The 23,746-nt window shown below is 46.6% G+C and overlaps 1 protein-coding gene and 1 long non-coding RNA gene across 2 annotated transcripts; both read left to right on the top strand.

Moving 5' to 3' along the window:
- The first annotated feature begins 1,196 nt into the window (after positions 1-1,196).
- On the top strand, positions 1,197-3,002 carry LOC115248865 (uncharacterized). Its single transcript, XR_003887590.1, has 4 exons — positions 1,197-2,270; positions 2,357-2,439; positions 2,557-2,610; positions 2,792-3,002. It is a non-coding gene; the product is annotated as an uncharacterized lncRNA (long non-coding RNA).
- A 12,305-nt stretch (positions 3,003-15,307) lies between these two features.
- On the top strand, positions 15,308-23,194 carry LOC101061772 (thrombospondin-1). The gene is made up of 22 exons (XM_003962601.3): positions 15,308-15,465; positions 15,540-15,623; positions 15,892-16,451; positions 16,532-16,610; positions 16,734-16,823; positions 16,916-17,025; positions 17,355-17,480; positions 17,814-17,910; positions 18,007-18,180; positions 18,264-18,440; positions 18,528-18,701; positions 18,788-19,068; positions 19,163-19,381; positions 19,504-19,611; positions 19,793-19,952; positions 20,037-20,155; positions 20,327-20,561; positions 20,645-20,872; positions 20,951-21,222; positions 21,307-21,404; positions 21,488-21,627; positions 21,721-23,194. The coding sequence occupies exons 2-22, from the start codon at positions 15,560-15,562 to the stop codon at positions 21,726-21,728; spliced, it is 3,519 nt and encodes a 1,172-aa protein (XP_003962650.1). The 5' UTR covers positions 15,308-15,465; positions 15,540-15,559; the 3' UTR covers positions 21,729-23,194.
- The last annotated feature ends 552 nt before the right edge of the window (positions 23,195-23,746 follow it).

Here is a 23,746-nt window from a genome sequence, read left to right as displayed (position 1 = left end):
TTACCCAGTCAGTCCTGGAACGGCATCCTGCCCTGCTCTACCATCCAGCCGGCTCTTCAAAGCTCCTTTTGTCTCTTGAGATTTTGCTGGCTACAATAAAACATTTGCTCCGTGAGCCCAGTGTTTGAAACCAGGATCTCCACCGTCCACTGGAACGTATAGAAGCAAAGAGTATACGAGCCCGTATGACTCAGGGGAGACCCGCTTAATGTGGTTTTTATTGTTGTGGACAGAATGGCAGCACATGTGGGGTCATAAAGTAGAAAACAGAGACAGGTGGAGGTGGACATATAGATGGCTTTGATCTTGGTCTTTCATCTGCACGTGAACCAATCACCTGTTGGCATCCATCCACCCACCCGTCCGTCCGTCCATCCATCCATCATCCATCCATCCATCCATCATCCATCATCCATCCATCCATCCATCCATCATTCATCCATCCATCCATCCATCCGTCCATCCATCATTCATCCATCATTCATCCATCCATCATTCATTCATCCCTCCATCCATCCATCCATCCATCCATCCATCCGTCCATCCATCCATCCGTCCATCCATCATTCATCCATCATTCATCCATCCATCATTCATTCATCCCTCCATCCATCCATCCATCCATCCATCCATCCATCCATCCATCCATCCATCATTCATCCATCCATCCATCCATCCATCCATCCATCCATCCATCCATCCATCCATCCATCCATCCATCCATCCATCCATCCATCCTCTCAGGACTCAGACAAGCCCAGACTTCCCTGTCCTTGACCACTGTGTCCAGCTCTTTCCAGGTATCCCACAGCCCTCCCAGGTCAACTGTGAGACAGAGTCCCTCCAACGTGCCCTGGGTCTCCTTCTGTTGCCCCATTGAAAAGACCAGCAGCTCTACTGAACTCCTCCCTGGTTAGTCCTCGTCCTCCTTCTTCTACTTCCTTTCCCCCATACTGGTTCTGCTCACTTCTTCCTCCCATTAAACCAGTAAGCGCTCTGCTGTTGTTGCTTGCCCGGGGGTCAGGCTCTGGGTTTCCGCCCAGAGATGAATCTTGTTACCGAAGCCGCATGAATAAAAGTGCATGAAAGAACAGAGCAGGTACAGAAGCATCGCTCTCCCAACCTGCTCAAATGTGTTTATACACGTGTGACCCACATGAGCTTGTGTCTTTCATCAACATCCTGCAGCACAGAGCCACAAAATGAAGAAAGCAGGAGGCCGATGTTGAGTGGACTGAAGCTAAAGTTACAAAGTGCGACGGCGAAACGATCCGAATGCCTCAGCCGTGACGCGAGCCCAGCGGGTCTCAGATCTTTATTAACGAGCGCCTCGGACTGGCCGCAGATATGGCGCTGGAAGCTTCTGAAGACATGATCTAATACTTCAACCTTGTCAGATCACAGCCCCACTCTTCCCTGGGTTCTTTTGGAACGTCACGGTGCCGTCGCCCGTGTCCTCATACCGAGAGTTCTTCCTTGTGGCAGCCAGGAAGCTGCCGATGGTTCGATACCTGCAGTCGTGGCCCAGATATCTCCTCCTCTTTGTCTCCGGGGAGCGATCAGCGTGGCTGCCGCGAGGCCGCGGGAGGGCTGAGCGCTTTAGCAGAAGGAAACATGCCGTCTAGTGTCTGCAGAGAGGTTTCTGCAGAGGAATGCTCACACTTTTCCATGATTGCATGTTCAAGTCGCAGTAAATATCCCCCTCCGCCGAGCCCGAGGTGAAATGTTCTGCCGGAGCCACAGATGCGATTGTCATTTAGAGGGTCTGGCGAGGAGCGTGCGGTGTAACGTACCTGCGGCGCTGCTTCGTGCTCGCACGCCCGCCCAACCCTCTTTGTCATTGTCTGGCAAAGGTCTGCAGGAAAGGTCACCGGCGGGGGAGGAAACTTTAGAGAGATTAGGCAACTTCTTTGTCGGTTTGAATTTCTATTTATTTCCACGACGTTCTCCACGTCCAATAAACAGGAACGTTCCTCTGCTGTCTAAGAACCGCGTCATCGGCTCAGCGGAGGCCGCTGATGTCGCTGGGATGAAGACAAACGGGCCCCTGGAGCCATCGCGTTCTGTGGTAAAGCGTACATACGCGAAGTAAAGCTTTAGCTTCATTTAAGGTTCTCGCTCAGGACGCCCCGGAGGTCGACACGTTTACCGCAGGAAGGAGCTCAGCGCTGACGGCTGCTCTCAGCGTGTTAATCCCACAATTTTCCACAGCTTTTTTTTTCTTTTGGTGAAGTCGACTTTTGGCTGTTCGCTCCACTGTTCCTGCGGAGGTATAGACACACTCAGCTTTTCCATGTGCTGGACATTCCAGGTCACATCTGTTTCCAATACAGCCCCCTGTGTCCAACTGTTTCAGGCCCACGGGCTACCAGCGTTGCCCCAGTCACTCTACCGATGCTGCACGTGGAACAGACGCAAAGACTGAAAATAATCCACCCGGTACCAAGTTGTCATCTCAAAAACTAAATATAGCCTAAACAAGCAACGGCAAACTGTATATAATAAGACATCGTTCAGATGAAGAATGTGGAAACTACAAATTAAATGAAATTACAGGTCTCGGTGGACACGAGCACGCTTCAGTGAACAAGCAACAGCGCTCAACCTTCAGTAAGATGCTGCCAAACAGCTCCCAGTGGCCCATCTAATATATATCAGCCAATTATAAAATTCTAATGCATTTAGAGTCATTTCTAAAATCTATAACCTATAAATCTGTGATTATTGTGTTTGCATGTGTTCATCTGTTCTTCTCTTTCTCCCTTATTTCCTCTTCTCCTACTTTCCCCAGCAGGAGGTCCCCCCCATCCTTCCTTACACGAGCCTGGTCCGGCTCGAGGTTTCCTCCTGGTAAAAGGGAGTTTTTGATGCCAATGTTGCTTGTTCGGACTCTGGGATTCTGGACGAGAATAATGTACATTTATTCCAATCGTTTTATTAAGTAGTTGACAAGAACCAGTGACACACTGGTTACTAAGAAATAAATGCTGAATATTGAATGTTATATATTCAAAACCTGTCAAAGCAGATCATGGAAACAGTGCACACGTTTTATCATGAATGAGATTATATATATGAACAGAAATTTTCAATTTTAATTATAGTTTTAATATTTAGATGCCCTTCAGCTGCTGGTTAAAGCCATTAAAATACATCTGTACATGGTCTCAAAATGGTTTGAATGTAATTCGACACACCGAAAGCTGTGAAAACACGAGTTTAGTCCTGCAGTCTCGGAGCATAGAATTATGGCTGGAGCTAAACACCGTAATCACAAGTGTTTTGTATCCCTAAAACACACAGTCCAGTCGGAACAATGACAAATAAAGATTATAGCATTAAATCAAGTGTGTCCTTTCGCACTGTTTTGTATTAGTTGCCTCCTTTTTCTTTTATCGGCCTCTGAATGATTATACTCGGCTCTCAGCTCACCTTCACCATCAGGCTAGGTGTCCATGTGGAGCCTGGACTCGTATGACCCCGGTTTTTATCTGGACTTTGGAACCGTGTCAGGCTGCCCCGAAGGGAGTCGAGTTAGACTGGCCAGAGCCCGTCCGGGGGTGCAGACACTCGCTATTTATTTGTCTTTCCCAGGCAATCTATTTTGCATTCCTTTTGCAGATTTTGTCTTTAATTATCGTATTATTGTGCACTCTGTCTGCAAGACAAATGGCCGTTTGACTCCTCTGGCAGCGTCCTTTCAGGGACTGCAGTCATGATTTACAGTAGCACACAGGCTCGTCCAGGACACATTTGGCTGCCTGTTTCACAGATTAGGAACGCAGCCTCATTTGGCTCCAGCAGCCCTCGGGTCCAGGCAACGCTCAGAGGTCAAATTCTGGTGTGCGATTGTTCGGAGGTCAGCTGCTGACTCTGCCGTCCTCGGGTCACGGTCACTGACCCAGATGATCAGAGGTTATCTGACACTTGTCATATTCCTTCTATAAAAGAAAAACATCACATAAATCTTACCACGTTCACGACTTCTTTTACGATAAACTCTTTTCCAGCTCAGGGCCGAAATCATGTCTTTGGATGGACCGGCGTCCAAGGTTTTGTAGAGTGTGGAGTCAGTTTCCTTCCCTCTTTCTTTTAAATCTGTTGTGTTTGGCCTTTTTGTTGCATTTTTCGTCTCTCAGAAATGCTGCAAATTGCTGTGTCGGCAGTGGGAAAGCTCCGATAGGAAGGCCCCCACTGTTGCAAATGTATTCACACACTCTTGTTATAGTCAACTTCTGCTACGAGTGCTTGGAAACGATTTGACTTTGACTCATTGACAGGTTAGTCAGCCTGATCTGTACATCCTCCGTATCCATGACGAGTGGGCCACCGATCAGGCTGCAGTGTACCAACAGTGGAGAGCGCCCCTGAGGTTGCTGACCCCTACTTTATCCAAATGATGGTAATTGCAAGAGTATCAAATATTAAATATCCATCTGCAGAAAAGAGGCTCTGGGGATGATGTCAACACAGCCCGTCACGTCCTTCCTGTCGACACCATCTCGTCTGTAATCCATCATTTCATGCCACTTTAACAAGAACTCCTCCGGCTAACATTTACCATCAGAAGTGAAAAGTCAAGAGCACCGATAATTCCTAGTTTGGAAAAGGGAAGGATTAAAGCCGCACAAAAGCGGCACATCCCGATATTCCTGCAAATGCATAAAAATACCCATAGCTCCTGACCACAATCCCTCAATGAGCTTATAACAATATTATGATGGAAAGTGATGTGCGCCCCGTCGATGTGCGAGATGGTAAAGCTATAAATCTTAACATTTTCCAGCCAAACTTTTACTCAAACCTTTCCTGTTTCCTCTCATGCCTCTCTGAGATTCCTCTAGTTTTCTGACTGGGAACCGTTCTTCTTTCACAGTCCTGTTAAACCTTCTGCCGTGTTTTGGCTGGGCCACATCAGCCAGGCAGCCTTTTCGTCCCGACAATAAATTCAGGAGTAGATTATTGAAATATCTGAGGGTGGGAAGTCAGCCCGTGTCAGGGCGAGTGATTCATGTGAAGGGCATTTGTTCGTTCTCCTTTCATGACTGCGGTGCGACGTCTCCATGGATGTCTGTCCTGCTGGAAAGATCATATTCCTCTCTTCATCTTCACTCTCAAGAGAACCTTTGTGCATCTTTAAGTGCCTCTTCAAGCCTCTCTCTCTCTCTCCCTCCCTCTCTCTATCTCTCTATTTGTCACTTTGTGACGAAGCTAATACGCACTAAATGATTTTTAGACAAAAAAAAGAATAATCTTTTGTTTGTTGATGACTCAGGAGTTCACCTTGTACTTATTCAGCCAGATCTGACATTAGTCAAGCTACCTCTTATTGCTGCCAGAAATTAAAAGTATATTTGTAGAATATCATAAGATACATCTCTTGATTCGCTGCATTCGGAGATCACAGCCCACGTGGTGTACCTCAGGGTTCAAACCTTGGTCCCTTACTTAAATTTTTGTTGTAGTATTCCGAATATTCCAGTCTCCGCAAGGAAGAATACTTTCAATCTGGTGAGCAACATTAGCCGTCTCTCTGCCACAGTGGGCCATGAGAGACCTCACACCTTACCTCCAGCAGTCAGACGTCCATTCACACAGAGGGTCTGAGACAGACCGCATACCACTATGACTGGTCAACAAAGAGACAGATAAGTGATCCTTTTGTTCACAAATTTCCTCTCACTGTCAGTGAACCTGCATTACACACAGGTGAGTCAGGGAACGGTTGCTGCAAAGCACAGGTTGGCGCCGAGTCTGGGCTGAATACTCGCCGTTACTCAGAGCGCAGCTGCTCAAATTTATCTCCACTGTCCAAACCAAATGTTTAAAGCATGTTAAGATATATGCAGGCGTCACAGCTCTTTCTGTGCTCTGCAACTTTTCGGACTGAATTCTCAGCTCCTCACAGCAACTGAGGAAACCGGGTCTGACGCACACCTCATATATCACAGGCGTACTCAGAGCGGGTGAGCTGTTTGTGCTGTGGAGGTGTACAGTAGCGAATGTCCGCGTAGACAACAGAAGCCGGGGCGTAGGCCTGGAGACTCCAAAACCTCTTGGGAGGAAAATGGATGCGAATAAATCCTTCAGCCAGTACAGAAGGGGGTCTGTTAAAACTGGTCCCCATTAAAACACTCAGCTGTCATGGTGTGTTTTTGTACTCATGTTGAGCTTGAATCCACTGTCAGACTCTGAAACAACTATTTAAACCATGTATATGTTGCACCCCCTTTGTTTTTCTTCAATACTTTATAGGTTTAGCCTAGCCTGCTGGCTCGACGGTGACTTTGCTAATATTTATATGGGCTACAGCCTGGAGGTGGCAGCTAGCAAAAGAAAACATAATGAAGTGACAATGTGAAGTCCATGCGTACTGGCTCACTTGGGATACTTGGAACTGTATGAAACTGCGGCGGCAGAGCAGGAGAAACGCTTGTGTTGTGACATCACCAGAGGTGCTGGCATAGCGACAAACCACAATTTATTTAACCTTTGTATCATTCAAAGAACTCCATCCACCCTCAATAAGAGGAATAAACTATATAAAGGTCAATAACCACTGAGTCTACCACTGGTTCCTCCTTTTTTCACGACAGCCTCCATCGGAACATTTCAGACACCAATCACTGATACTGTTGCTGAAACGAAACAACGTTGGGCTCTTCGAGGTGACTGGCAGACCCGTTTTCTCTAAACGGGATCACAATATGTAAAATATGTGAGGGGGAAAATGCCGGACAGAAAGTGATATTTGTTTCAGTGCTGCGTTCTTTCCTCGAACTCATCCTGAGACATGATCCAGACCCCAGTGGCTGCTGACTAAGCTCCAAAAAGAAAAAGAAAATGTGTTTTGGGTTTTGTTTTTTTCATTTCAGATTTTCAGGGCTTAAATATGAGCTGTTTGTGACACTTGGAGTGTCGGGAACATCGTTTGAAGAGCAGATTTCAAAATCAGCCTTTTAAATGACCCTTTGCTATAAATCAGATCCACCCACTGATGACCCCCCCGTCATTCCTTTATGTTTTATCGTCCTTTCTCCGTGCGGACGCCTCCAGACCGTCACCGGGAACTTCAGAGCGACTGTCTGAAGCCTGCTCTTGTTTTTCTTGAGAAAGTGCTGAGACTTCTCGTGTAGGTTTTATTGTCATTCATCAGTTCCAGATTCCCCACTGGCTCTCTCACGGTCTGTTTTAATTAGCAGATTTTGAGAATGCTAACGGCGTCTGATATTATGCAAGGACCTCAACAGAATACAATACTTATGTAGGCCAATTGGTTTCTGTTGTCAGTGGGTTTATTGTGACTTTAGTCCATATGATACCTGATATCTGTGTAACTACATTAGTGGGATTTTGTGTTAAATTAGAGTAGAAGCAGGACTCAATAATAATGTGTGTATTCCACCTTGTCGTGCATTTTCCCCCACAATGCTAGCACCATTAAACCTCGTGGTCCAGCGTAGTTAATCAGAAGTGAACAATATGGGGTTTGTTTAATTGTTCACTACCAGCAGCTTTTCCTGGCTCAGCCTCCTGATGGGGGTCTGGAAAAGATATATCCCTGCTGGGGGGGGCGCTCCATTAGATGCTGCTGCACAGTGCTGAGGCCCAGCGAGCAGCACGCCCTTTTATTATACCTCCTTATGGGAGCACCACCGGAAAGTGTCACTCACAGGCATTTTGGGGAGTCTGGAACGTGAGGGGAGGCAGCACACTCAGCTTCTGTTTCTCCACTCAGCCTGACGCAGCACATTGCCAGGGCACATGCCCAACGTGCAGGACACCAACTCGCACACGATGCAGCGTGCGGGGGAGCCGGACGCGAATAAGTTTGAAAACATGGCGCGGCTGAAGAAACCGCTCCCCGTCGCGCCGCATTTAAAGTTTCATCGATCAGCGGCCTCGCTTGGCTCGTGCCGCGTCTCCCCTCGGCAACAGACCCCCCCAGGGTTCTGATGATGCCTCACCGTGGAGAGCTCAGGTATCTCCCTGACCCGCACAGAGCTTGGTCCCGCACTGATCCACGGGCTGCACAGCGGAAATCCTTCAGGGATTCTAACGTGAAATCAAAATTACATTTTTAGAGTCAGCGTGCAGAAGAAGTGCCACGAGGTTTGGGAGGCGTCCCAGAGCTCTTTCTGCCCAATCCGCCCTGTCTGGCACATGTTGAGGAGCAACAAAGGGACTTCAGTGCAACACGCACTCTCTGATTGATTTACCGGTTTTCCCTCGTTAGCATTTCGAGGAGCTTGACCTTCCTGCTCATTTGGAACAGGATTCACCTCACTCGGAGTCTTCTCCTCAGTTCCATCTGGATTCATCTACCAAACAAGTGCTGTTTATGTTTAACCTTTGCTTAAAACTTGGACTCTCGGCTCACAAAAGAAGCGCGGTTGTGTTAATAGCTCATCTAAAACCCCGACGTATCGACCGGTAAGAGCTGAAGACTTTAGGTGCATCGGTGGATGAATGCAGCGACTCCTCCTGCAGCTTGTTTTGTTACCTCCCAACAGGAAACAAATGAGCTCACATGGAGCATTTGAATCAGTTTTAACACAAAATTTCACATTTTTATTGCGAGCGCAATTAAAGCTGTGAGTGCATGCAGCTGTGCGCTGACGGCTCTCTGTTTGGTCAAGTGCAGAACATTTGGTGTTGGCGGCTCATTGTCCCTGATAAACACTCTGAAGGAGAATTAATGATGTGAGTAATTCCACTTTTGTACTAGTTTTATTGTCCATAAAGAAAGTTGTCTTTTTTCATTCGGGGAACCCCTTTTTCCCCCCTTTGTTTATCGGAAGCATCCAGAAGCTGATTTTCCTGTAGAGCAGCTGTGTTCAAATCTGAGACCTCCGACGGTTCCCCTGAGACATCGCCTCAGCATGCCTCAGCCTTACGGTAAACGCTCAGACATGACAGCAAGATTTATCGCCCGGCCGCTGGACGGAACCCCCGATCTGCACCGCATGGAAAGTGTGAGCAGGGATGTTGGGGTTTCGGGGTTCCCGGCAGCCGATGACACAATTTCTGGAAAACCATGAGGAGAAGCCCTTTCAGTACAATTGTCCGATTATCTCACCCGAATGTACAAATGAGTACATCTATCTTTATGGGGACTTTTAGTGAAATACAGCATCCCCAGCCCCCAACCCTGGTCCTGACCATCATAATTGAATCCCCAACCCCAACAAAAAGTCCTCAATGAGTGAGTGTGATGCACATTTTGGTTCCCCCCTCTGAAGCATGTACACGAACACACACACGCAGAAGGAATGCTTTGGTTGTTTAAGACAACCAAAGCATTTCCTCGTAATTACTGGGCTGATGTGCAGAGGGACAACCCCCTCTAAACTATTCCAAATCTAACCCGATCAAATGAGGTAGTTGGCAAGTGAAATGAAACATTAAAAATGAAACATTAAAACTCTCCTTGCAGCTTTGAGCACAAAAGAAACTTTGGAAATACCATATTTGGCCTAACCTCTTCCTTTCCAGAAAATGAGGAAAAGCATGAGCCCTGATTGGGTTTTTCTGAGGAACATCTGAGTGAATTATGACAACAATAAAAGCTGCATCCTGCAGGGAACATCTGTGTGATCTCTGCTGGGTCTGGAAATGAGGATAAAAAAGCCCTGGATGATGAAGTTCCACTGTTTGAGCAACACGCTTGTTGCCCAGAGTCCTCTCATTATTCACGATTACAAACAGGTCGCACCTGTTGTTTTTTCCTGGAACCCTCAAAAAGAATCTTTGTACCATTAAACAAATTTATTAAGTATAATCACTACGAATCTGGCTATAACGCAAAAGCAGCCTTGAAAGAATTACGATGTTATTTTCCCCACATGATGACGACGTTTGATATCCAAGACCCTCGGACCTTCGCTCGACTGATAATCTGTGCACGGCCCGTGCACGGATCCAGTTTAAACGCAGCTCAGTGATGTTGATTCCCAGGATTTTCTCCAGGTGCTCCAGCTGGGATAGACTGGTGACCCGTCCAGGCGGCCTCTCGTCCCCGTGGCCGCTGGGATAGACTGGTGACCCGTCCAGGCGGCCTCTCGTCCCCGTGGCCGCTGGGATAGACTGGTGACCCGTCCAGGCGGCCTCTCGTCCCCGTGGCCGCTGGGATAGACAGCAGCCGACGCAGATGGACAGTTTATAACTGATCGCTTATAACGAGGGCCTTTGATTGGACGTTTTGGCTCACCAACGTGGCGCTGGTCACAGCTCCTGTCTCCAGGACTCTGCAGTAAAAGCAGTCGAAATGGTCGGTGCCTTCCAGGGAGCCGCAGTAACTCACGCCCGTGTTTACGCTGACGCCTGTAGATGAGACTTTCCAGCTCTTAACCGCCCCCCCGCAGCCGCAGCAGGACGGTCGCTGTGGGAAGAGCGCAGATCGGTTTTCAAGATGCGGAACTGTAAGAAGAAGGAAGGAAAAAATAGCAAACAAGATGATGTCTTATTTTGCTTTTGGGTGCAGAATTCGGTGGAACTTCCAAATCAACAAGTAAACAAACATTCGAGAGAAGAAACGACTGAGTCGCGGCCCCGATTCACAAATTCGGAGCAAAGTCACGCTTTTGTCACATGTGAAGGCAGACGCAGTTCTCATTGAAACTTGTTCCTGCGACTCTTGGCAAACGAGCCGCTACTGACTGGAAGCCGGAGCGCCACAAGCAGCCGTAAATCTAAAAGAAAAAAAAGGACAGAAACTGGCTGATGGAGCACAAAGACGAGGAGAGAAAACAAACGCCGCCATGAATTAGATTTTACACGGGGAGGCTGACAGGGCGCGTTGATGGGTTTCCAGGAGAGGAGCGGAGGAATGGCCTGAGATGGAACGCTCCCCAGAACTCCGCGGACACTTTCTCTGCTTTACTTCGAGCAGCCAGATGAACCAGCAGTGACTGAACCGCTGCGCGGCGCACTCACGCACCGCCTCGCTGAGGCCAAAACACGAGCAAAAGTCAATGTCAGAGAGCTCCTACAGGTCATGGGGTCACTGGGATGTGGTGTCAAATCACTTTCAATAGTGCACTTCCAGATCAGTGCATGAGTTACTGTTCTAAAGCTGCACGAACGTCCGACAAGCTCGATCATGTGAGCTGGGAATTCCAGGGCAGCTCATGCTGAGGTACAGTATGTAACCTATAGCTGAAGGCGAATCTGCTGTAAAGCTGAAAAACATCACAGTCCCACCTGCTTCTACTCAGCAATAACATCTGCCAGAATGTATGAAATTCCAAATATAGGAGAGTTTTTGCTAGATTTCAGGTCATGAAATCAGGGTTCAATCAAAGGCTGCTCGTGTGTGCACGGGGGACCCCGGCGGTGTGCACGGGGGACCCCGTACAGTAAATCTGCCTTCTCCTCCGTGCTTGCGGAAAATAGGTCAGTCACGTGCAGCGGTTCAAAGCGCCGGGGGTGACGCGCTTCCTTAAAAAGGGTTGAGCTGGCGTCAGGCCTGCTCGCTGTCACCTTTTGACCCGCACGAGCGAAAAACAACCATCCGATACCAAGCTTTGCAACAGGTAACTGCTTCCATGGCAACCTTATTGATGGTGTTTGTCTTAGGGATGGACAGTTTGGAGAATGGGTTTGCTGATGAGGACGCTGCAGGAAGTCCTTCATCGTACAGAAGCAGGTCTCGCGTGTCAGAGGTGACTCGGTTCAGCTCAGTTGATCGGAAAGAGTTAAATGCAGCCCTAAAGGTGCTTAAATTAAAACAGCCCACGGCTCCCTGCGGGCTCATGTCTGCCTCCATTAAGTTATTTTGACAGAATTAGACCACGTGAATCATCCCAGAGCTCTGATGTCATGGGAAAGCTGCAAAGGAGACGAGGGCGAACCTGCGGAGCTTTTAAACGACTGTCGTGTTTGGGGATGGCAGCTCCGGGAGGGTTTACTGCGCTGCCTGGGGTCAAGACTGTGTCGGCCCCACTTTAATATCCTTCAGGGTCAACGTGGCAAGAGCGCACTTCCTAAAATCGGTGTGGAATTTATAGAGCAGACCAAGAAAAACAGGGGAAATCAGCAGAGGGAGAGGGTGTGAACATGTGGGAAGATGAAACGGAGCCATTGAATTTGCCTTAATTCAGCTTAGCTCAACGCAGTAGCATCATCAGGGAGCTATTTTCATTATAAACTACTATTTCCAAGTGAGGAATTGTGGGAGAGACAGGCTCCAACGGTGCTCCGTTTCAAGGATTTGCCTGGAATTTCTTTTCACTAACAGAGTGTCAACTTCCCTAATGTCCCTCTACTGAGGAATAAGCTCATTCAGACCAGGATGTGGTTTTTTCCCCCACAAAAGAAAAGATGGCAACGTCATTTTTAAAAGAAAATGAACGCCAATTAAGAAACCTTTGTTAGATATGGCATCTTCAGCAGTCTGCGTCACTAAATAGACATCCAACTTTTGACCTTTGACCTTGGACTGCAGATCTACAATCCCAGCAGCCACCAAGCGGCCATCAAAGTGCTTTATCATGACTTTTAGGGAGCTGAACTGTCCAAAAATCTTTTGTGCAGGTATCACCCCCCACTGCAATCTCGTGGTACGAATGGTGAGCAATTACTCGGTCCTTGTGTGACCTGTCAGTCTTTTACAAACAAAATGCTTTCTTGGGCCTCTTTCAGAGGACCACCCTAATTCTGGGCCTGTCTGACAGTCTGTCAGGTCATTATTCAGTCGTGGAACTCATGGAAGAAGGCGTGAGTGGAATGACAGCAGCCAACATTCACGACAGCCGCTCACCGAACATGAAACGCCTTTGTGCACGTGGCCTGTTTGGAGCTGCTAGGAGCTGCACGGGTGACTTGTTATCCGTCTGAAGGAGGTAAAAGAAAAACCAACGCTGACGAGCTTTCAGGGTGCCCAACGTGATCAGACTCTGACATCAGCTGTCGGACTCAAGGAGGCTTTCTTGAGCCAATTTATCATTTTCTTCCATGCATACATCCAAGGATGAGCTAGCTAGATGCCACCGCAAGCTAATCCTTTTGTGGGATTGCTCAGAGCGGCGAGACTTGAAACCAAAATCCAATAACGAGCTGCAGTGCGAAAGGAGTCAAAGCGTCAAACAGGATTGATTAATGCGCGTTCAGGGATAAAGACGGAGCTACTTTCACAGATCTCGCCACACGGACAGCCAGTTCTTGTCATGCAGCTTCGCTGAGCATCGTCTTGTTAAGCTACACCAGCTCTGAAAGCACCAGTGATATCAACATTTCCCCTCTTTTTTCTATCCTTCTGGGACCAACAGGGATTTTAAGCTCAGTGATTTACACCGGCTGAAAGGTCCAAGTCATTTTAAGTTGGACATGTACGGGAGACTTAACAGCTTAAGCGTCTGCCTGGACGCTGCCGCAGCTCCTTTCATTAAATATGCCTTTTCAACCCCATCATTTCTCAGAAGGACATTTCAGCTTCTGCTCTTACACACCACGAATGCAACTGCCGTTCACAGAATAGTCTCAGTGCTCTACTGACAGGCAGCAGTTGTTCCAGCAGCACAATATGATCAGCGATGACCTTTGGGCTGAGCACCGCCTGATTGCTTTATCAGTGACTCATGTTTTTCTTTGCGCTCCCAGTTTTCCGGAAGACTTCTCACACACATTTTCCATTTTCGCTCTCACAGCGGCTCCCTTCAAACATGATTTACATGCGGTCGCTCCCCCCCCCCCCCCCCCCCCCCCCCCCCGAGACTCCAGTTTGAGACAGATAAAGTGACGAATGATATGGTCAGGAGCCGCTTGCCTATCAAAAGCCTCCGGAGAAGCTTTGGCCTCACAAACGTGTTGCATGAACCTCTTCTTCAGCTGGTAAAACCTGCAGCTCCAGGGCACATTTCAGTGGACCCCGGCCAGCTCTGGAGGTGGCACAGACATGAAATGTTTTTTAGCTTAGTCACGGCGCAGGATGGTACGTTTAACCTGTCAGCGGGAGCTCCTGCGTCATGTGTTACCTAACAGTCCAAACCCATCCTCAGATTCTGGTTTCATCTCAGTCTTCTGTTGCCAAGCAGTCATAAACACAAACTGGCACATGCGGAAACACGGAAAAATACAATGTTTTGGTTCTATTCTACGGAACAATTCTGGTGGGGTGTCACATCTGAAAAATCCTGCATTTCAACACAGTTGATCGGCTTAATATAACCTGCTCCACACACTCATACACCTGAGTCAACACTGCCCATCTAGACTCCCCTTTCAGCACCGCCGTGTCAGGCGAAGCGTCGCCAACAATTCTTTAAATGAAACGTTTTTCCAATCTAAAGCCACTAAATGTATAAAGTCAGAGTTCCTGTAGTATGTATACACAGACAGTCTTTCCTCCATGTGCAGTTGCATATGTGGGCAGTTCCTGGACTGTCGGGCTTTTCCAAAGTTTAGACGTTCCAGTATGCAGCCGTCTCCCAGCACGCTTTTATCATTGTCACACGTCCCTTCCAACTTCCTCTATGTGCATAAATCATCCTGCCGCCGCTGTAGGAAGTCTAACATATTGCTGTGGATATTCATCATTTCATAGAGTACTCCATTTAACAGAACATGATTTTTCACTGAAATGCCGATGTCTTCATTTAAGTCTCTAAGTAATATGAGTAGCTTTATTTATTGTAGTAATATCCTTTTTGATAAATCCCCACCGTTTTAAAGCATTTTTCAATTTGGCATTTAAAGTCAGTGTTTAGACAGTAATAGGTGTTTAAGCTGTACTGTAGAGTGATGATTAATATTTTATACACGCTCTCTCAGATGGTCTGCTCACCGAGTCAAGTTGTCCCCTGGCGGTCAAAAGAAGAACTGCACGAAGGGCAAGTCTATAGTCGTAAATCATCATTTGTCCAAACAAACATGCAGAAAAGTTGGATTTTTTACAAGAAGATGGTTATGTGATTTTATTTAATGTTTTGCGCAACTTTTACAGACTCGTATCTGGTTTTATGTTACCATTCTGGAATCACTGGTGGATTATTATGGTCACATAAACACAATACACATAAAGCGCCATTTACATTTCAAGAAAATAGCATTTTCATTTTAATTGAGCACGTAGACGAATAATTAAACGTTTGATGCGAGCGGAAATGATCGAGCCTTGGCTCGGACGCGTGTATGAAATATTTGACCGATGATGGAAATTCAGGAATGCGTTTTCCCCCCTCTGTGTGCGTCGCGGATATTTCTCTCACTGGCTGTGAGGTAAGAAAACAAGTCCGTCCCTCTCATGTGCAGCCATACCCCATTGGTCCGGAGGGGACCTCAGGAATGTCCTCAGACTCTTTAAAAAGCCCGTAGATCGGTGGGATAAATCAGATTAAGCCCAAGCTGCGGAATAAAGCGAGAAAAGGAGACGAAACCTGGCGAGGAGAAACGGAGTAAATAGTGTACCAAGCGAGGAATTTTATATTCTGTCTTTTTTTTTTGAGGACTTTTAAAGTTATTTTTAAGGTTTGTATTCGGCTGTTATCGATGATATTTATTGATTAAAGGCGTGTGCGTAACGCTGATTTTATTTGTTACAGGGATCACCTGAGATCTGAAGATGATGCTCTGTGGCATCTTTTTACTGCTGATGCTTTCGGGCTGTGGAGGCGCCAGACTGGCTGGTAAGAAGAGAAATTCATTTTTAAAACTCGCCTTTATCAACTGTAAAATCAAATGTCTATATAGTGTTTACCTACATATATTTCTGACATTGATTGCTCCTTTATTTCGGCATTCTCTTCTACGTTCTATATATTTTCCATATATTCTGCTTCTACTGGCACATTTCAGTCCAAGAAGCCTGACTATAATTCATCCCTCTGGTTATTTTCATGCACACTGTTATTATACGAGAAGAAGTGAGTAATTCAACTTTTTCTCTGACCACAGGCAGCGCAGATGATAACAGTGTCTATGACCTATTTGATCTGGCTCGGGTCAGCAAGCGGCAGAATGGAGTAACCCTGGTCAAAGGTGCAGATCCTTACAGCCCTGCCTACAAGGTTCTGAATGCAGACCTGATCCCCTCAGTCCCCGACAGCTCCTTCAGGGACATCCTTGACTCCATCCTGGCTGAGAGGGGCTTCCTGCTCATCATCAACCTGAAGCAGTTCAAGAGAAGCCGAGGCAGCATTTTGACCATTGAGAAGAATGACGGCTCAGGATCCGTTTTTGAGATTGTTTCCAATGGGAGGGCGAACTCGCTGGATGTGGTCTACTCCATTGCCAACCAGCAGCAGATTGCGTCTATCGAGGATGCAGATTTGGCCACAGGACACTGGAAGAACATCACGCTGTTTGTTCAGGATGACCGAGTGAAGCTTTACGTGGGCTGCGAGGAGGTCAATGAGGCAGAGATGGATTTGCCCATCCACAAGGTGCTATCCCAGGACCTGGCGGACATCGCTACCCTCAGGATCGCAAAGGGAGCCGTGAGGGACAAATTCACGGTAAGAAGCAGAAACCTCATTAGCATCTCAAGGTCTAACATGAAAGTGAAAATGACTGATTTGTGTCATTTGTTTCTCAGGGAGTGCTACAGAATGTGCGCTTTGTTTTTGGGACCTCACTTGATGCCATTTTGAGAAACAAAGGATGCCAGAATGGAGGTAAGATGAGCTGGAATCATTTTATTGACCTTAACCAAGCTCATGTTTAAACATACTGAATGACAAGTGCATTGCGCCCCAGAGAACTGATTATACACCTCACTCTCCCCCATCCCCCTGCAGCCATGTTAACTGATGTCATGACCCTGGACAACCCTATCAATGGGTCCAGCCCCTCCGTCGGGAGTGATTATACTGGCCAAAAGCCCAAAGGTGAGATCTGTCCTCTCCAAAGAGCAAAGGTCTTTCTCATTGTGGTCTGGACATGAAGTCATTAACCGTCTTTTTTTCCTCTCTCCATCCAGATGTCCAGCCTGTCTGTGGCTTGTCTTGCGAAGAAATCTCCAGCATGTTTAGGGAGCTCAGGGGAATCGGTGTGGTCGTGAAAAGACTGTCTATTGACCTGCGCAAAGTGGTGAGCTCCACCAGGGACTGCCCTCTGCCACTGTTTCCCCTTCTCTCCATCTTTCCCTTTGCTTCCAGTTAAAGTATCCTGCGTTTGTAACCACTTGTCGCTGGAATAGCAGCCTGTGGCCAAAACCTTAATGAGACCCATCTGAATACACAAATATGTTGGTTGGCTGTTGGCTGTGTTTGCACTGCTTCACTAGAGTCAAGCAATGTCTTAATCACAGTGTCGGTCAACGATTCATTTGTACTGGAACGTTGGCAACGTGAAACTTTTCCATCTTTCGCCCCGATCAACCCTTTTTTTCCCTCCCTCTCTCCCTCCCTCCTCCACAGTCTGAGGAAAGCATGCTGCTGAAAAATCAAATGAACAGCCAAAGCGGAATCTGCATCCACAACGGCATTGTGTACCAGGACAAAGACGAGTGGACGGTGGACAGCTGCACCGAGTGCACCTGCCAGGTAAGTGTCATCACGCATCCTGGAATAGAACCTTAAGAGGAAGGAAACTGTCATCGTGCTTCCTGTAAACCTGCTGTAACAAAGCAACGATGGTGTTTACATGAGCAGCAGCATCATTCTTCACGGTCGCAAGGCTTCAGCAATATCGAATGAAGGTTGCTGAAGCTGCTTTAATTAGTTCGGAGGGAGGGTGTTAGCACAGATTACATTTTCTGTAAACACTGCATGATGTCATCAGGCTCACTCCATTGTGAAATGCAGCAATTAGGCTTGGAACAGGTCCAGTCAGCGCACTTGTTATGGTTGCTCTAATCTGAGTGTTCCTCTGTCCAGAACTCTGCTACTGTGTGTCGTAAAATCTCCTGCCCCCTGATCCCGTGTGCTAACGCTACCGTGCCTGACGGAGAGTGCTGCCCTCGCTGCGGGAGTTGTAAGCTTATTATTAAAGCATCTGCACATTTGAATACTCTCCTTTATCTCTTCCATTTATAACCCCTCATTTCTAATATGTTTCCCTCCAAAACAGCAATGGTTTCTGATCAGGGTGGGTGGTCTCCCTGGTCTGCATGGACCCAGTGTTCTGTGACGTGTGGTCGAGGCATCCAGCAGCGCGGACGCTCCTGCGACCGCATCAACAGCGACTGCGAGGGCACTTCTGTCCAGACCCGCGACTGCTACCCCCAGGAATGCGACAAACGATGTAAGTCACTCCGCATTCTTAAAGAAACCACAGTGGGATGAAAAGTATGAAAGCATATGGGGTTCTCTATGTGTTGCTCACAGTCAAACAGGATGGTGGTTGGAGCCACTGGTCTCCCTGGTCATCATGCTCTGTAACCTGTGGTGAGGGGGTCATCACCCGGATACGCCTCTGCAACTCCCCCACACCCCAGATGGGTGGCATGGACTGCCAGGGTGAAGGACGTCAAACTGAAATCTGCCACAAGTCACCTTGTCCCAGTGAGCTGAATTTCAAAATCAAAGTGCGGGTGTGAGTTAGAGTACATGGAGCTCGGCTAACATAAATGTTTTTATGCAATGCTTTAGTCGATGGAGGTTGGGGACCTTGGTCACCATGGGACACCTGCACTCTCACCTGTGGCAAAGGAATTCAGACCCGCAAGCGTCTCTGCTCAGACCCTGCCCCCAAATTTGGAGGAATGGACTGTGTTGGTGAGGCTAAGATGTCTCAAGTGTGCAACAAACAAGACTGTCCTATTGGTAAGCACGCGAGATTAAACCATTGCCGACACCATCTCACTTACAGGAGATCAGCCTTTAAAAATGTGGAATAATATTTCCTACAGATGGTTGTCTGTCCAACCCTTGCTTCCCTGGGGCGAAGTGCACCAGTTTCCCCGACGGCTCCTTCCGTTGTGGCAGGTGTCCACTTGGCTACACTGGAGACGGCATCACTTGCAGAGACATTGATGAGTGCAAAGCAGTCCCTGATGCCTGCCACATTCATAACGGAGTCCACCTGTGTGAGAACACAGAACCAGGTTACAACTGCCTGCCCTGCCCAGCACGGTTCTCTGGCCCTCAGCCCTTTGGGCGGGGAGTGGAGCAAGCAACTGCCAAAAAGCAGGTAAGAGATATAGCATTATTATTAACTAACTGCCCCTGTTGTCTGAAGGAAAACACCAGTTTTTGACATTTTGATTCTCATGAATCCCTTCCAGGTGTGCAAACCACGTAATCCTTGTCAGGATGGAAGCCACGACTGCCATAAAAATGCAAACTGCATTTACTTGGGGGTCTACAGTGAGTCCATGTTCCGCTGTGAGTGCAAACCTGGGTATGCAGGAAACGGTCATATTTGTGGAGAGGACACTGACCTTGACGGATGGCCCAACCACGACTTGTTGTGTGTCGAGAATGCCACCTACCACTGCAAGAAGGTAGCTGGGCACTAAATGACCAAGCACAAATCACCATTATGACCAGTCTTCGCTGTCTTCGTAATATTACTGTAGTAATATTACTGTATTGGTTTCTAAAGTGCTCCTTTGATTTTCTCCAGGACAACTGCCCCAATCTTCCCAACTCTGGCCAGGAGGATCATGACAAAGATGGTCTGGGTGATGAATGTGACACGGATGATGACAATGACAGGATTCCAGATGATAGGGTGAGCCAGCCGAATGCCAAGTGCTGTCTTCACTGACATAGCAAACAGCAGAAGCTATTGTCCTTCTGGGAAACACAAAAACAAGTCTCACTTTTCTGTCAGTCAAGGTGTTTAGCATGTAGCACATCTGCACTCATATTTTCAGTAATTAATGTTTTATTTGATGTTGGTAATTATCTAGGACAACTGCCCAAGACTGTACAACCCTGCCCAGTATGACGCAGACAGAGATGATGTCGGCGATCGCTGTGACAACTGTGTTTACGAGGCTAACACTGACCAAACTGACACCGACAATAACGGAGAGGGTGATGCCTGCGCTGTCGACATTGATGGTGACGGTAAGTGAACTTTTCAAGTCGCAGCTTACCTTTTATGCCAGGTGAAAGGTCCAAGAAAATAACAAGTATATTTTAACCCAAAAGGTGTTCTGAATGAGAACGACAATTGCCCGTATGTTTATAACGTGGATCAGAGGGATACTGACAGGGACGGCGTGGGTGACCACTGTGACAACTGCCCTCTGGAACACAACCCTGATCAGGTAAAAAGTCAGGTCCCATCTTTCCATAGCAACTGACATAAAAAAAATAGTCATTTTGCACATTGGACATAGTGTGAAGAGACACTACTTGCATCACTTGGAAGACAAGGGTTTTATAGAGTGAAAGTCAGCCGCTGAGAGATGTCATCATAAAGGAATTCTGTTCTACAGATTGATTCAGACTCAGATCGCGTAGGAGACAAGTGCGATAACAACCAGGACATTGACGAGGATGGTCACCAGAACAACTTGGACAACTGCCCCTACATACCCAACGCCAACCAGGCTGACCACGACAAGGACGGAAAGGGTGACGCTTGTGACCACGACGATGACAACGATGGCATTCCTGACGACAAAGACAACTGTAGGCTGGCGTTCAACCCTGATCAGACAGATTCTGATGGTGAGGGAGTCTCTCAACATTATGTCGATGATGTTTAGCGGACAAGGAAAGTTTCAGATGTGGATCTTTTTTTTTTTTTGCAGGCGATGGCCGTGGTGATATCTGCAAAGATGACTTTGATCAAGACAACGTTTTGGATATTTATGATGTGTGCCCTGAGAATTTTGCCATCAGTGAAACTGATTTCCGTAGATTCCAAATGGTTCCTTTAGACCCAACAGGCACCTCGCAGATCGACCCTAACTGGGTGGTGCGGCATCAGGGCAAAGAGTTGGTACAGACCGTCAACTGCGACCCTGGCATTGCTGTTGGTATGTAAGAGAAAGTTCAGGTCATAATCACAAAGCGGACATCAACATGTTTCTAAAATATCTTGTACTTTATGTCAGGTTATGATGAGTTCAGTGCAGTGGATTTCAGTGGAACCTTCTTCATTAACACGGACAGAGACGATGACTATGCGGGGTTCGTGTTCGGTTACCAGTCCAGCTCGCGATTCTACACGGTGATGTGGAAACAGATCACACAGACCTACTGGTCCACCACACCCACAAAAGCTCAGGGTTACTCTGGCCTGTCAATCAAAGTTGTTAATTCCACCACTGGACCTGGCGAGCACTTGAGGAACGCCCTGTGGCACACCGGAGACACCCCAGGACAGGTGAGTGCATTTGTTGGCACCTTACTAGAGATATATTCAACAATTTTTGAGAGTCACCTTACCAATATTGCTCCATCTCATCAGGTACGTACTCTGTGGCATGACCCCAAGAACATTGGCTGGAAGGACTTCACAGCCTACAGGTGGCATCTGACCCACAGACCCAAAACTGGACTTATTAGGTGGGTTAATCACCTCGATGATGTCCTGTCACTCAAATCACTGTAGTTTGTACTGGCCTAATGTTTGTACATTATCTCTACAGAGTGGTCATGTATGAAGGCAAAAGAATCATGGCCGATTCTGGAAACATCTACGACAAGACGTACGCTGGTGGGCGACTGGGCCTATACGTGTTCTCTCAGGAGATGGTTTACTTCTCTGATCTGAAATATGAATGCAGAGGTAGGTACCAGAGCGGTAGTTTTACAGAACTATTTCAATTTTTACCCACACTACTATATTGGTAACATCTTTTCTCTCTGTTTTGTCTTTCAGACACATAATTGGACCAAAGAACTTCCCGGACAGGACCCTTCTGTCAGTATGCATATTTACAAGCCTTGGCTAGGTATCTCTTTACATTTTTCTTTTGACAAATGCACATTGGAGGGATGAAGAACAAGTGAGGGAACGCGAGGCAAAAATGAACTTGGGACTCAAAGCCAAAAGAAAGCTGAGTGATGATGACAGCACCAAACTCAAATTGCGAGCTTCTGCTCCAAAGAAATTGGCCCTCTCGCTTCATTGCTCTGCTCGCATCACAAGTGGGAGAGATTTTGTTGCTTTGCACACCTGACTTGTTGTTGGTCGGCGGTATTCGGCTACGACTGAGGAACCAAAGAGAAGAGTGCTCTATGTTTAAAATATTTTAATAATATTGGGGGGTTTTTGAGAGTCAATGTAAATCTGCTGTGGACTTTCGGATGGTTGTTACAGTATGAAGAAAGTCGTGGCAGAACTTTCGTGTGGGTTCAAAATACCCTTTGAAGGAAGACTTGAGAGGCCATGGACAGCATGAACAGACTGTTACTATCAAACAGTGTGAAAGAGTGTGTGTTTGTGAATGTGTGATACCCAAAAAAGATTAGTTATGACATATCCTCCCTGACCTAATGTAAAATAGCCATAAGATCTCTCAAGATTTCATGGCTTAGAGCTGGCCCACATTGATCTTCTCAGGAAAGAGCACTAAAAAAAAAGGAGAGCACAAAATTAAGGATACCACAGGAGCCCAAAGCATGCGCACTGCTTCAGATCACCATTTATCTGCAACTATCATATTAAATTCTCTATTATTTTCTACCATCGTGAAGGGACATAAAACGCAAGGGCCAGTCTATTTTCTGTCACCTCTGTCCAAGCGATTACTAACAGTTCAATATTGCTTTACATTGTTACTTTCTGCAGTGTGCATGACCGGTGTGCCTGAGCTCGTGTCCATTTCTGACAAGGGAAAATCAAATGAGACCCTTCTATGTACAAATATTACCTCAATTATTTTTTTCTTTTTTGTATTGGACACAGATATATGAAAGAATCACTTATTAACAGAGTATTCATTACTTGGCTGGTTTTAGCAAGACTTCTTCTTTAGAAAATATGCTGTATATAAGATATTTTTGTAGGAAAAGAAGCCCAAATAGGAACATGCGATGAGAGAAATGTTGTGGTATTATACTTCCTGTGCATTTTTAAAAAATGGATAAATTATTGTTTGTGTGACGTGGTTGTTTCATTGTGTAGATATGTGCTATTTAAATAATTTATCTGGAAGCGTGACCACACGGAAGCGTTTCTGTCTGTATAAACTTATTTGCACACTGACATGAGGATGTCGTTGTTATGTTGTGTTATTTTTATTTAGTGAAGTGTTTCCATAAACTTTGTACCATAGTTTCTACTAAAGTGCTGTTTATACTCCGACCTGGTATTTTGTATAAATGAACAATTAAAAGTTTCAGACGAAAAACGGTGCCCTTGCTGTCTTCGTGTACCAAAGCGTCAACCATTAACCTCAAGACTGAAATATTATCTTCTTTTTTTTTGCTTCTGAGAAATGGACCTCCCACCTCCTTTGATTGAGGTCATCTCCCAAAAGCAAAGGGAGCCGAGCCAAGCTGTGTCAAGCGACTGGAATCCGTTTGTTGTGTCAAGTGAACGTTTGGAGAAAGGGAGAGTCTCTGAGAGGAAAAGTCAACATAAAGTTGCACCCAGTTAAACAGCACATCGACACGTTAGATTGACATGAGAAATGTTGCACTTCTGATGTAAGGTTAAGACTGTGGTTCAGACTGGCCGGCAAGAATTTACATTAAAATATTTGGACTTCTTGCCACCAATAAAAGTTATCAAAGAAAATGAACTATCCATACATGTGGCCTGCAGCTTGTGGAATGCACCCATATATCATCAGCTAACAGATTAGAGGTAATTGAGATCTTTCACAGGGTTGTAAAGAGCACCAGACAGCATCTTCCAAGAAAAGCCAGACAGTCTGAGTGAGCCGTGAGCGAGCTCTTTA

Source organism: Takifugu rubripes, chromosome 2, assembly GCF_901000725.2.
Source record: "Takifugu rubripes chromosome 2, fTakRub1.2, whole genome shotgun sequence".
NCBI classification, from domain to species: Eukaryota; Metazoa; Chordata; class Actinopteri; order Tetraodontiformes; family Tetraodontidae; genus Takifugu; species Takifugu rubripes.
The sequence above is the reverse complement of the archived record's forward strand: the minus strand, read 5'-3'. Positions and strand labels throughout refer to the sequence as shown.

What these genes read in the sequence shown, in the direction of transcription:
- LOC101061772 (XM_003962601.3), top strand. Translation starts at nt 15,560, where the DNA reads ATGATGCTCTGTGGCATCTTTTTACTGCTGATGCTTTCGGGCTGTGGA. An exon ending in GCACCGAGTGCACCTGCCAG is followed by an intron (nt 17,481 to 17,813) that starts GTAAGTGTCATC and finishes TCCTCTGTCCAG; the next exon opens with AACTCTGCTACTGTGTGTCG. An exon ending in AAGCAACTGCCAAAAAGCAG is followed by an intron (nt 19,069 to 19,162) that starts GTAAGAGATATA and finishes AATCCCTTCCAG; the next exon opens with GTGTGCAAACCACGTAATCC.